This window comes from Oncorhynchus masou, chromosome 17, assembly GCF_036934945.1.
Source record: "Oncorhynchus masou masou isolate Uvic2021 chromosome 17, UVic_Omas_1.1, whole genome shotgun sequence".
In the NCBI taxonomy this organism is placed as follows: domain Eukaryota; kingdom Metazoa; phylum Chordata; class Actinopteri; order Salmoniformes; family Salmonidae; genus Oncorhynchus; species Oncorhynchus masou.
Genome location: NC_088228.1, coordinates 19,437,092 through 19,450,281, shown reverse-complemented (window position 1 = coordinate 19,450,281; position 13,190 = coordinate 19,437,092). Strand labels below are relative to the sequence as shown.

Sequence of the window (13,190 nt, the reverse complement as noted above, 5' to 3'; positions counted from 1 at the left end):
GACGTAACCGTCTGAGGGGGTTTCAACTCTAAGCTCTTTCGTTGCCACGTCCCCCGGAGGCCCATCTGCTATCCCTGGCCCGTTGCGGTCTGAATCGCCCTGTCTCCAGCTCGCCTAGCTACTCACTGGACCCCATGATCACTCGGCTACACATGCCTCTCCCTAATGTCAATATGGGAGAGGCATGTGTGTCTATTGCTGTTGTCTATTGCTGTTTTGGTTAGTGATTGTCTTATTTCACTGTAGAGCCTCCAGCCCTGCTCAATATGCCTTAGCTAGCCCTTTTGTTCCACACACCACACCTGCAGTGACCTCACCTGGCTTAAATGGTGCCTCTAGAGACAAAACCTCTCATCGTCACTCAATGCCTAGGTTTACCTCATCTGTACTCACATCATACCATACCCTTGTCTGTACATTAGGCCTTGAATCTATTCTTCCACACCCAGAAATATGCTCATTTTACTCTGTTCCAAACGCACTAGACGCCCAGTTCGTATAGCCTTTAGCCGTACCCTTAACCTCTACATCAACGGAGTAGGATAACCCAGGCCCTGCATCCCCCAGCACCACTCCCATAACCCAGGCGCTCTCAATTGTCGACTTCTGTAACCGTAAAAGCCTTGGTTTCATGCATGTTAACATGTTAACATTAGAAGCCTCCTCCCTAAGTTTGTTTTATTCACTGCTTCACCCCAGACTTGACTGCCCTTCACCAGCACAAAAACATCCTGTGGCGTTCTGCATTAGCATCGAAAAGCCCCCACGATATGCAACTTTTCAGGGAAGTCAGGTACCAAAATACTCAGTTTGAAAAAGCTAGCCTTAGCTTTCCTAACAGATATTTGCATCCTGTAGCACTAATTCCAAAAGGTTTTGGGACACTATAGTCCATGGAGAATAAGAGCACCTCCTCCCAGCTGCCCACTGCACTGAGCATAGGAAACTCACCACCGATAAATCTACAATAATGTCAATAAGCATTTCTCTACGGCTGGCCATGCTTTCCACCTGGCTACCCCTACCTCAGCCAACATCTCAGCACCCCCTGCAGCAACTTCCCCAAGCCCCCCACTTCTCCTTCACCTAAATCCAGACAGCTGATGTTCTGAAAGAGGTGCAAAATCTGGATCCCTACAAATCAGCCGGGCGAGACAATCTGGACCCTCTCGTTCCAAAATTATCCACCGAAATTGTTGCAACCCCTATTACTAGCCTGTTCAACATCTTTCGTATCGTCCAAGATCCCTAAAGATTGGAACGCTGCCCCCGTCATTCCCCTCTTCAAAGGGGAAGACACTAGACCCAAACTGCTACAGACCTATATCTATCCTATCCTGCCCTTTCTAAGGTCTTCAAAAGCCAAGTTAACAAACAGATCACAGACCATTCCGAATCCCACCGTACCTTCTCCACCATGCAATCTGGTTTCCGAGCTGGTCATGGGTGCACCTCAGCCACAAACAAGGTCCTAAACGATATCATAACCACCATCGATAAAAGACAGCACTGTAAAAGACAGCAGCCGTATTCGTCGACCTAGCCAAGGCTTCTGACTCTGTTAATCACTGTATTCTTATCGGCAGACTCAGCAGCTTTGGTTTGTCTAATGACTGCTTCCGCTGGTCCACCAACTACTTCTCAGACAGAGTTCAGTGTGTAAAATCGGAGGGCTTGTTGTCTAGACCTCGTAGTCTATGGGGGGTGCCACAGGGTTCAATTCTCAGGCCGACTCTTTTCTGTGTGTCTGTGTGTGCGTGTGTGTATATACAGTGGGGCAAAAAAGTATTTAGTCAGCCACCAATTGTGCAAGTTCTCCCACTTAAAAAGATGAGGCCTGTAATTTTCATCATAGGTACACTTCAACTATGACAGACAAAATGAGAAAATAAAATCCAGAAAATCACATTGTAGGATTTTTAATGCATTTTTTTGCAAATTATGGTGGAAAATAAGTATTTGGTCAATAACAAAAGTATCTCAATAATTTGTTATATACCCTTTGTTGGCAATGACAGAGGTGAAGACTTACAGAAAACGTTTGACAAGGTTTTCACACACTGTTGCTGGTATTTTGGCCCAGTCCCCCATGCAGATCTCCGTGTGGTTCTGGGATATTTGCTCGCCGTTCTTGTGATCATTTTGACCCCACGGGGTGAGATCTTGCGTAGAGCCCCAGATCGAGGGAGATTATCAGTGGTCTTGTATGTCTTCCATTTCCTAATAATTGCTCCCACAGTTGATTTCTTCAAACCAAGCGGCTTACCTATTGCAGATTCAGTCTTCCCAGCCTGGTGCAGGTCTACAATTTTGTTTCTGGTGTCCTTTGACAGCTCTTTGGTCTTAGCCATAGTGGAGTTTGGAGTGTGACTGTTTGAGGTTGTGGACAGGTGTCTTTTATACTGATAACTTCAAACAGGTGCCAGTAATACAGGTAGAGTGGAGGACAGAGGAGCCTCTTAAATAAGAGAGGCTCCTCTGTCCTCCACTCTACCTGTATTACTGGCAGGTCTGTGAGAGCCAGAAATCTTGCTTGTTTGTAGGTGACCAAATACTTATTTCCACCATAATTTGCAAATAAATTCATTAAAAATCCTACAATATGATTTTCTGGATTTTTCTCCCTCATTTTGTCTGTCATAGTTTAAGTGTACCTATGATGAAAATTACAGGCCTTCCTCATCTTTTTAAGTGGGAGAACTTGCACAATTGGTGGCTGACTAAATACTTTTTTGCCCCACTGTATATGCATATTATTATTAGTATTGGATAGAAAACACTGAAGTTTCTAAAACTGTTTGAATTATGTCTGAGTATAACAGAACTCATATTGCAGGCAAAAACCTGAGAAATTCCACTTCCTGATTGGATTTTTTCTGGGGGTGGCAGATTTAACCAAGCTCTCATTGAAATTACAGCGAGATATGGATGAGTTCACTTCCTACGCCTTCCACTAGATAGAAATGTGTCTGATGACTAAATGTGAAGGGGCGTCAATTAAGACAGGAAATAGTCACCACTGCCACGAGTTGACCATGCTTTCACCATGCACGTTCACAGGGGAAGGACCTGCGTTCCACATGTTTCTACTGACTGTTACGGAACTTTTGGACATTGCCACATTATAGTGGACGCGCTTTGTGACTTTGTGATTGTTTACCAAACGCACTAACCAAAGTAGCTAATTGGATATAAATAGCGGACATTTTCGAACAAATCAAGCATTTATTGTGGACCTGGGATTCCTAGGACTGCATTCTGATGAAGTTCAGCAAAGGTAAATTAACATTTATCATGTATTTTCTGGTTTCTGTTGACTCCAACATGGCGGCTAATTTGGCTTCTGTTCTGATTGCCGTCTCAGATTATTGCATGGGTTGCTTTTTCCGTAAACTTTTTTTGAAATCTGACACAGCGGTTGCATTAAGGAGAGTTATATCTATAATTCCATGCGTATAACTTGTATTATCATCTACATTTATGAGTATTTCTGTTGAAACGATGTGGCTATGCAAAATCACTTAATGTTTTTGGAACAAGTGAATCTAATATGCCAATGTAAACTCAGATTTGTTTTAAATAAATATTTACTTTATCAAACAAAACATGCATGTTTTGTGTAACATTATGTCCTATGTCCCATGAGTGCCATCTGATGAAGAAAATTCAAGGTTAGGGATTCATTTTCTCTATTTCTGCTTTTTGTGAAAGATATATTTTGGCTGTGCTTATTGTGGTTTGGTGGAGAAATAATCATTTGTGCTGCTTTTGCTGAAAAGCATATTTGAAATCGGACACTGTGGTGGGATTAACAACAAGATTACATTTAAAATGGTATCAGACATGTATGTTTTAGGAATTGTAATTATGAGATTTCTGTGGTTTGAATTTGGCGCCCTCTATTTTCACTGGTAGTTGTCTTACCGATCCCGTTAGCGGGATTGCAGCCATAACAAGCATCAGCTGTTAGAGCAGCTTACCTATCACTGTACACAGCCAATCTGTAAATAGCACACCCAACTACCTCATCCCCATATTGTTACTTATCCTCTCTTTTGCACCCCACAGTATTTCTACTTGCACATCACTCCAGTGTTCATGCTAAATTGTAATTATTTCACCTCTATGGCCTATTTATTGCCCTACATTTGCACACACACTGTACATAGATTTTTATATTGTGTTATTGACTGTACGTTTGTGTAACTCTGTTGTTTTTGTCGCACTGCTTTGCTTTATATTGGCCAGGTCGCAGCTGTAAATGAGAACTTGTTCAACTGGCCTACCTGGTTAAATAAAATAAATGAAAAGCTGTGTCAATCAGAATAAAACTAATTGATCATTTCCATGTCTCCACCATTCCCTTGTTAACTGCCACGGCGGCTAAACTTGGCTAATCTTAACTTCTGCACATTAAAATAAGTGATTATGCTCATGAGTTAGATGAAAGGATAGCTTAGTAATATTCATAGCTCTCCCTCTAAATTGATAAATGATTCACCCCTGACTGCATGTGCCGTGACGACATGGAGTGTGTCCCAAATGGCACCCTATTCCCTACATATCGCACTGTTTTTGGTCAAAAGTAGTGGACTTTGTAGGGAATAGGGTGCCATTTGAGACCCAGACACGGACACTAACAGAAGGACTATTCTTATCCGGTCCTTAAAATGGCTGACCTTCTGGCCCAGGGTTAGCGGAGCTGCTAACGCAGCCGTCCTTCCATGGCTGGAGAGCAGGTGGATCTGCAGTCCCAGTGGTGGTGTCCAGGTTAAGCATGTGATTGGCCCATGCTTTCGCATTGGGGTTCAGGTCAGAAACCTTGGCAGATTCCTGTTTCAGGAGACAAGATAGTATTATAAACATGAGTTCAGGTAGGCCCCCACACTTCAGCAGACTAAAGGAATGTAGGAGGGATGCTGCTCAAAAACACCAAAGTACAGAATTAGGCATACTGTAAGCATAGTGGAATATAGGCTGGATCAGGGAAGAATGAGAAGGTAACCTACAGAAGGACTTTTTGTCAGCTGCTCATTCCTATTTTAAAAGCCCTGCCAGTCAACTTTGCCTGCTTGTAGTGTGACCATACAAATAGCAATGTGCAAATAGAAAATGGCCACAAGTTCATCTTAGTACAGCTCCACACAAACAAAGCTGATCTCCATTATGAAGACACTACTATGCAAGCAGACAATCCCATCTGGGATTACTAGTTATCTAGTAGTCCGAGTTGGGGCAACAGACTCCGTGAGAAAATGCTAGTGAACATGTTTGCCTGTCGGTTCCAGAGAAGACATCATGAAAAACACAATACACACACACACAAAACAAAATCAGTGTTTCCACTTAGATACATTTATGCGCACCACCACTGCTATTGTCACCACACAAAAAAAACATTAATTTCCAGGATGGAGAAAAGCTTTGCGATTGGATTTAGTCATTTTGACAGAAAGTATGTAGAAAAGCTAATTTACCTATATATTTGTTTAAGAATATAATCTTTGAGAACTAGAAAACCCCATAGACAATGAGAAAACAATGAAAAACATGTCTCGCTGCTAAATCCAGACCGATTTAAAAACAGCACCAACCACGCCCATAACCACACCACCTGACAGGGCAAACACCTATGCCCCTTGATTGGGCAATGGAAACATCGGCTCTACCCAAAATCACAACCAACTAATTGTAGCATTACTGCAAAAATGGTAGAGGCAAGTGGAAGGGGGAAAGTAAGGAACCTGTCTGTTGGCCATGCATTAAAAACCAAAATTGGATAAAGCAAATTGTGATGAATAAAAGAAAGTGTTAAAGTATACCAGTTTAATTTAAGGACCAAAACATTGACAGCTGTGCCACAGATTCCAAAATAGTTTGGAAGAGATCTTTCATGTACTGATACACAAAACAAGGCTGGATTCAAAACTTAGAATTTAACAATTCTAACATTCTATTGGTTGCAGGAATTGTGTATAACTATAAATCTCTCCCTCTATATAAAATCTCACTCTATAAATATAGGATACAACCATAACAGTTCTGCAGATTTTGCTGCGAAGAGACCGAATCAGATCATTTGTTTTGGTACTGCACATATGAAGCTTGTTTTTGGTCGCAGGTCCAGGAATGGTTGAAGCGCAACATTTACCTGGAACTTAACACTGCCAATTTTACTACTGGGTGATTTGAAAGGTCAGTTGAACAACAATATAATAATTTTGGCCAAAATGTTTAATTTACAATGTGTTGAAACTATGAGAATAGAAAGGTTAAGAACGTACAGTTGAAGTCCTAAGTTTACATACACCTTAGCCAAATGCATTTAAACTCAGTTTCACAATTCCTGACATTTAATCCTCGTAAAATTCCCTGTGTTAGGTAAGTTAGGATCACCACTTTATTTTAAGAATGTGAAATGTCAGAATAATAGTAGAGATAAGGATTTATTTCAGCTTTCATTTCTTTCATCACATTCCCAGTGGGTCAGAAGTTTACATACACTGAATTAGTATTTGGTAGCATTGCCTTTAAAAATTGTTCAACTTGGGTCAAACGTGTTGGGTAGCCTTCCACAAGCTTCCCACAATAAGTTGGGTGAATTTTGGTCCATTCCTCCTGACAGAGCTGGTGTAACTGAGTAAGGATTGTAGGCCTCCTTGCTCACACACGCTTTTTCAGTTCTCAATCCTATGGAGAATTTGTGGGCAGGTTAGGGATTTGTGATGACCACTCAAATACCTTGACTGTGTTGTTCTTAAGCCATTTTGCCACAACTTTGTAAGTATGCTTGGGGTCATTGTCCATTTGGAAAACCCATTTGCGACCAAGCTTTAACTTCCTGACTGATGTCTTGAGATGTTGCTTCAATATATCCACATCCTTTTCAATCTATTTTGTGAAGTGCACCAGTCCCTCCTGCAGCAAAGCACCGCCACAACATGATGCTGCCACCCCAGTGCTTCACGGTTGGGATGGTGTTCTTCGGCTTGCAAGCTACCCCCTTTTTCCTCCAAATATAACGATGGTCATTGTGGCCAAAAACAGTTCTATTTGTTTCAGACCAGAGGACTTTTCTACAAAAAGTATGATCTTTGTCCCCATATGCAGTAGCAAACCTTGCGTACTATTGTTTGTACAGATGAACGTGGTACCTTCAGGCGTTCAGGAAATTGCTCACAAGGATGGTCTACAAAAAAAATTCTGAGGCTTGGCTGATTTCTTTTTATTTTACCATGATCAAGCAAAGAGGCACTGTGTTTGAAGCTAGGCCTTGAAATAGATCCACAGGTACACCTCCAATTGACTCAAATTACATCAATTAGCCTATCAGAAGCTTCTAAAGCCATGACATTTTCTGGAATGTTCCAAGGTGTTTAAAGGCACAGTCAACTTAGTGTATGTCAACTTCTGACCCACTGGAATTGTGATACAGTGAATTATAAAGGGAAATAATCTGACAGTAAACAATTGTTGGAAAATTACTTGTGTCTTGGACAGAATTTGTGTCTTAACCGGCTTGCCAAAACTATAATTTGTTAACAAGAAATGTGTGGAGTGGTTGAAAAACAAGTTTTAATGACTCCAGCCTAAGTGTATGTGAAACTTCACAGCAAATAGAACAAACAAAAAATGGATGGTGTTAAGAGATAGATGGAGGGGTTGGAGTTGAAGGTCGGGATTAAAAACAGGGGGGGTAATAGTTATTACTAACTATCAGATAGAGCACAACTGATTGGGATAAAGAGACTGTAGTGGAGGGTCGTGGTGAAAGCTCTACTATTAGAGCCCTGAAAGTCCTGAGGCAAAGGAGCATGTCTGTAACAGTTCCTCTCCACTGGCTGCTGTCAGAAAAGGGTCAAGCGATGCATCCAACCCAGTCCTGCACACGCTGGGCTCAGTCATTCCACCTGCTTCACACAGTGACGGTCCCTGTGGACCCTTCTCAACCACAGGCAGAGTCAACGCACAACAAATAGTTTACCATTATCACCTGGGTACTCCCAGAGCTTTCAGAAACATCACATTCAGCATGACCTCCCATCGTCTTCACTGTGAGCTCTCTGATGCTTCCGAGGCTGTGTCTGTGGTTGTCCATCTGTGCTGTCAAACTGGCTCACAAGGAGTTGAGGAGCGGATAAGCATCAGATTGTCAGGGAATAAGCACTCTGATGAGAAAGACACGGCTGTGTGAGCTTCTGACTTGGCGGCTGCTGATTCGTCGCCGTGACCAATTTCCCTTTCATGGGCTTCGGTTTCATCACTTCTGCTGCTGGCTGCTACCCTCCGAGTCATTCTCCCTCCATCAAACCCCACGTCACAAACAAACAGATGGACTGACGGCTAAGGAGTTACGGTTAAATCCACCTGAGCCAAAGCTTACAGACAGAGGCAGCTTGAGGAATGGATAATCCACATTGTGTACGCTAGGCTACTCTTTTTGCAATCCACACCCAATAGGCCTTTAGGTGTGACTTAGATTAGCCTATGTTAAAGTAACACACCAATATCCATAATCTAGTTACAAGTTTAAAGTCATAGTTGGAGCCAAACCCCTTAATGGAAAACCTTAGTAATGATTCTCAGCTGTGGACAATTCATGGGGCTGTGAGTATTCAAGAGGGAGACGTTTACTTTATTTGTGTCTTTCTTCAGTTTGATACAATAATGGAACAAGCCCCTTTCTTTGAATTGAGCGCTTCTGTCTGTTTGCCTGGGTCATATTTCACAAATGCTGCATTACAAGTTCAGTGGACTCTGTCCAGTTAAGCATACACAAAACACACACGCACACCAAGAGCAAGTTGAAATCTGACATCAAAACAAAACAAGTGCCACTGAGACCAAGACAGGAGGAACGACAAACCCATAATCCAGTCAGGCAATTCTATAATTCCCCACTCTCCCACTCACATCTGACCTGGCTGCTATAGAAACTGGGCAGACGTCACTGACTACTGTGTCAATGCTTCCGAGCATTTCAGGTCCGCTTGACCTTTCCCAATAAAAAGCCTCAGTGCCTCCCTCCCTCCGTCACAGAGGGGAGAGATTCACTTTTCCCCAGTAGCCTGATGGGAAATGTTATTTTGGGGAGGATTTGAATCATAATTAACTAACTATAGACAGGGAGGGGGGAGGAGTTTGTCACTGTCATAGTGGACAGAGCACACAGCATGGTTTTATTGCTCTAGTTAGGCAAACGGCCAGGGAAGCTTTCGTTTGTTGACCGGGATAGGTCAAAGTCCATTATATACTAAACACAGTTTGGACTGATCTGCCCGTCTATAGATGGGAGGCCTCAGTCACGTTGAGCTCCAGACCCAGGGAAGATAAGACAGTGGACTGGAAATGTGTTGAGCTGAGCACCCAGGATTCAAATGATCCAGGGGGAAAAAAACGTAAAGCAATGTCTATACAGGTTAGAACACTTTTACAATGCAAAACGATACTGGTAGCTTCCTGCTTTAATAGTAGGTCACCTTCACTTGCTAGCTGACGGCTGAATACACTACCCTAATACTTTATTTTGTGATAATATGCAAAACATGCTGATTTCAAAGCGGATTGTCACCAAAAAAAAAAAAAACTTAATTGACTTAGTCTTCCTTTGCCTCCGCTCTGGTTTCCACTAGATACCATAGCCACATTCCGCCTCGCAATTGGTGTCATACATTTCTTTAAAAGACTGCACGCACTTTTATAAAAAAAGAGATTGCTTCTTCTATGCAAACGTTGTTAAATCAGTATAATAAAGCCATGTTCTCTTAGGACTTATTTTATTGGCAACTTCTAAACGGAAGGGATTGTTTGTCATCTGGAGCCCCATGAAATCAGCTAAAATAAGCTTGACTCAATGCATGCACACACTCCTATTGAATGATATGTATTCACCTGTATTGTGAATAGACCTAGGCTGCATCTTGATTTACCCAGTTTATCAATAGATACTATTAAATTACACGTTTACCATTGGTAAAACAACCTAACTACAAAACAAAGTCTAATCGATTGTATAATGGATTAAATTAATGCATACATGGCTGTCTAAAAATGGACATAAAAATGCTCAAAATGTAATTACTTTGACTCAAAACGCCCAACGATTGAACAGAGCAGTAACTGAGTTCATCTGTCTGGATCAAGTGCCATTCGGTGACTTCGGATGATAAGCCTTTTTTTGTGATGGTATCAAGTATTGTGATACTAAACCTGTTATCAGTATCAAAGTAAAAACTCTGGTATCGTGACAACACTAAATGTAAGAAAAAGAGCATTATGTGACTTAGTTTATTTTGCTAGCTATAGCACCACATTTTAAAATAAAATAGGATTTTATAGGACCAGAGATTAGTCTAATTTACATTATTTTTTTCGCCATAGGAAATCTGTTATCGTAGTATGATTATTCAACGCCAATACTGATTATTGAGGCCAAAAAGAATCAGATAAAATAGGCAGATTTTTAGTCTTTTTATTTGTAATAATAACAATTACAACAATACTGAATGAACACTTATTTTAACTTAATATAATACATTACTAAAAATAAATTTAGCCTCAAATAAATTATGAAACATGTTCAATTTGGTTTAAATAATGAAGAAAGTAAAAGTGCAATATGTGCCATGTAAATAAGCTAAAGTTCCTTGCTCAGAACATGAGAACACATGAAAGCTGGTGGTTCCTTTAGCACCCCGCTAACTAGCTAGCCATTTCATATCGGTTACACCAGCCTAATCTCGGGAGTTGATAGGCTTGAAGTCATAAACAGCTCAATGCTTGAAGCACAGCGAAAAGCTGCTGGCAAACGTTTGAATGAATGCTTACGAGCTTGCTGCTGCCTACCACCGCTCAGTCAGAATGCTCTATCATATACTTAATAATAATAATAACATAATAACACACAGAAATACGAGCCTTAGGTCATTAATATGGTCAAATCCGGAAACTATCATCTCGAAAACAAGACGTTTATTCTTTCAGTGAAATACAGAACCGTTGCGTAATTTTATCTAACGGATGACACCCATAAGTCCAAATATTCCTGTTACATTGCACAACCTTCAATGTTATGTCATAATTACGTACAATTCTGGCAAATTAGTTCTCAACGAGCCAGGCAGCCCAAACTGTTGCATATACCCTGACTGTGTGCAATGAACACAAGAGAAGTGACAATTTCCCTCGTTAAATATTGCCTGCACACCTGGATCTGTTAACTAAATATGCAAGTTTTTTTTTTTATATACTTCTGTGTATTCATTTTAAGAAAGGCATGGATGTTTATGGTAAGGTACATTCGTGCAACGATTGTGCGTTTTTCGCAAATGCGCTTTTGTTAAATCATCCCCCGTTTGGCGAAGTTGGCTTTGTTTGTTTGGAAGAAATGGTCTTCACACAATTCACAACGAGCCAGGTGGCCCAAACTGCTGCATATACCCCGACTCTGTTGCACAGAACGCAAGAGAAGGGACACAATTTTCTTAGTTAAAATAAATTCATGTTAGCAGGCAATATTAACTAAATGCAGGTTTAAAAATTATATACTTGTGTATTGATTTTAAGAAAGGCGTTGATGTTTATGGTTAGGTACACATTGGTGCAACGACAGTGCTTTTTTCACGAATGCGCTTGTTTAAAATCACCCGTTTGGCTAAGTAGGCTGTGATTCAATGATAAAGTAACAGGCACTGCATCGATTATATACAACGCAGGACAAGCTAGATAATTACACGATATTACTAGTTTAACCTCTTGAAACTCCCCATCCCGGATCCGGGATTGTGACTAAGCCTCAGGCTCATTAGCATAACGCAACGTTAACGATTTCTGAAAATCGCAAATAAAATTAAAATAATGCGTTTGCTCTCAAGCTTAGCCTTTTCTTAACAACACTGTCATCTCAGATTTTCAAAATATGCTTTTGAACCATAGAAATTGACTAATTTGTGTAAGAGTATGCAAAGCTAGCATAGCATTTTGTGTAGCATGTAGCACGCAACATTTTCACAAAAGCCAGATAACCAAATAAATAAAATCATTTACCTTTGAAGAGCTTCTGATGTTTTCAATGAGGAGACTCCCAGCCACATACCAAATGCGCAGTGTTTCCTGAAAGCGTCTGTGTGTAGGAGAAATCGTTCCGTTTTCTACATTGCGCCTGGCTACCGAAACGAACCGAAAATGCAGTCACCTACAACGTGAAACTTTTTCCGGATTAACTACATAATATCGACCGAAACATGGCAAACGTTGTTTGGAATCAATCCTCAAGGTGTTTTTTCACATATCTCTTCATTGACATGCAGTTCGTGGAAGCTTGCTTCTCTCTCTGTGCCCCATGGAAAAATACTGGCAGGTGACTTTTGCGCACCAATTTCGGCGCAGGACACCGGGCGGACACGTGGTAAATGTGGTCTCTTATGGTCAATCTTCCAACGATCTGCCTACAAATACGTCACAATGCTGCAGACACCTTGGGGAAACGACAGAAAGGGCACTCATTCCTCTTGCGTTCACAGCCATATAAGGAGATCATGAAAGACAGAGCCTCAAAAATCCTTGTCATTTCCTGGATGCCAAGTCATCTTGGTTTTGCCTGAAGCTCACGTTAAAGGGCACGCACAGAGAAGATATTTGTATTTCTGGACACGTCAGAGTGTTTTCTTTCGAACAGTAGCAATTATATGCATAGTCGAGCATCTTTTTGTGACAAAATATCTTGTTTAAAACGGGAACGTTTTTCTTCCAAAAATGAAATAGCGCCACCATAAGTGTAAGAGGTTAACTAGTGATTATGTTAATATTGATTGTTTTTTTTATAAAGGTACGTTTAATGCTAGCTAGCATCTTACCTTGGCTCCTTGCTGCACTCACATAACAGGTAGTCAGCCTGCCACGCAGTCTCCTCGTGGAGTACAATGTAATCGGCCATGATCGGTGTCCAAAATTGCCGATTGTTAAGAAAACTTGAAATTGGTTCTAATTAAAAATCGGCCATTCCGATTAAAGTCGGTCAATCTCTAATCGTAACAACCCTAAAAAGGCACACACCAGTAGCAGTAGACTCAATGTAACAGCTTTCATGTTTGAATAAGATACACATCATATGGCACAGTAGCACTGTGCCTAGAAGCACAGGAGATGTTTAACGTCACACACTACATGTTAACAAGCACGTTGTAATAAAG

The 13,190-nt window shown here is 41.1% G+C and overlaps 1 protein-coding gene across 1 annotated transcript in view; it reads right to left on the bottom strand.

Moving 5' to 3' along the window:
- The window catches only part of LOC135558650 (la-related protein 4B-like), a 40,510-nt gene that overhangs the window by 18,319 nt on the left and 9,001 nt on the right, over nt 1-13,190 (bottom strand). The window contains exon 3 of the mRNA XM_064992624.1: nt 4,680-4,833. Coding sequence (XP_064848696.1) covers nt 4,680-4,833 — 154 coding nt within the window. The remainder of the gene's footprint in view (nt 1-4,679; nt 4,834-13,190) is intronic.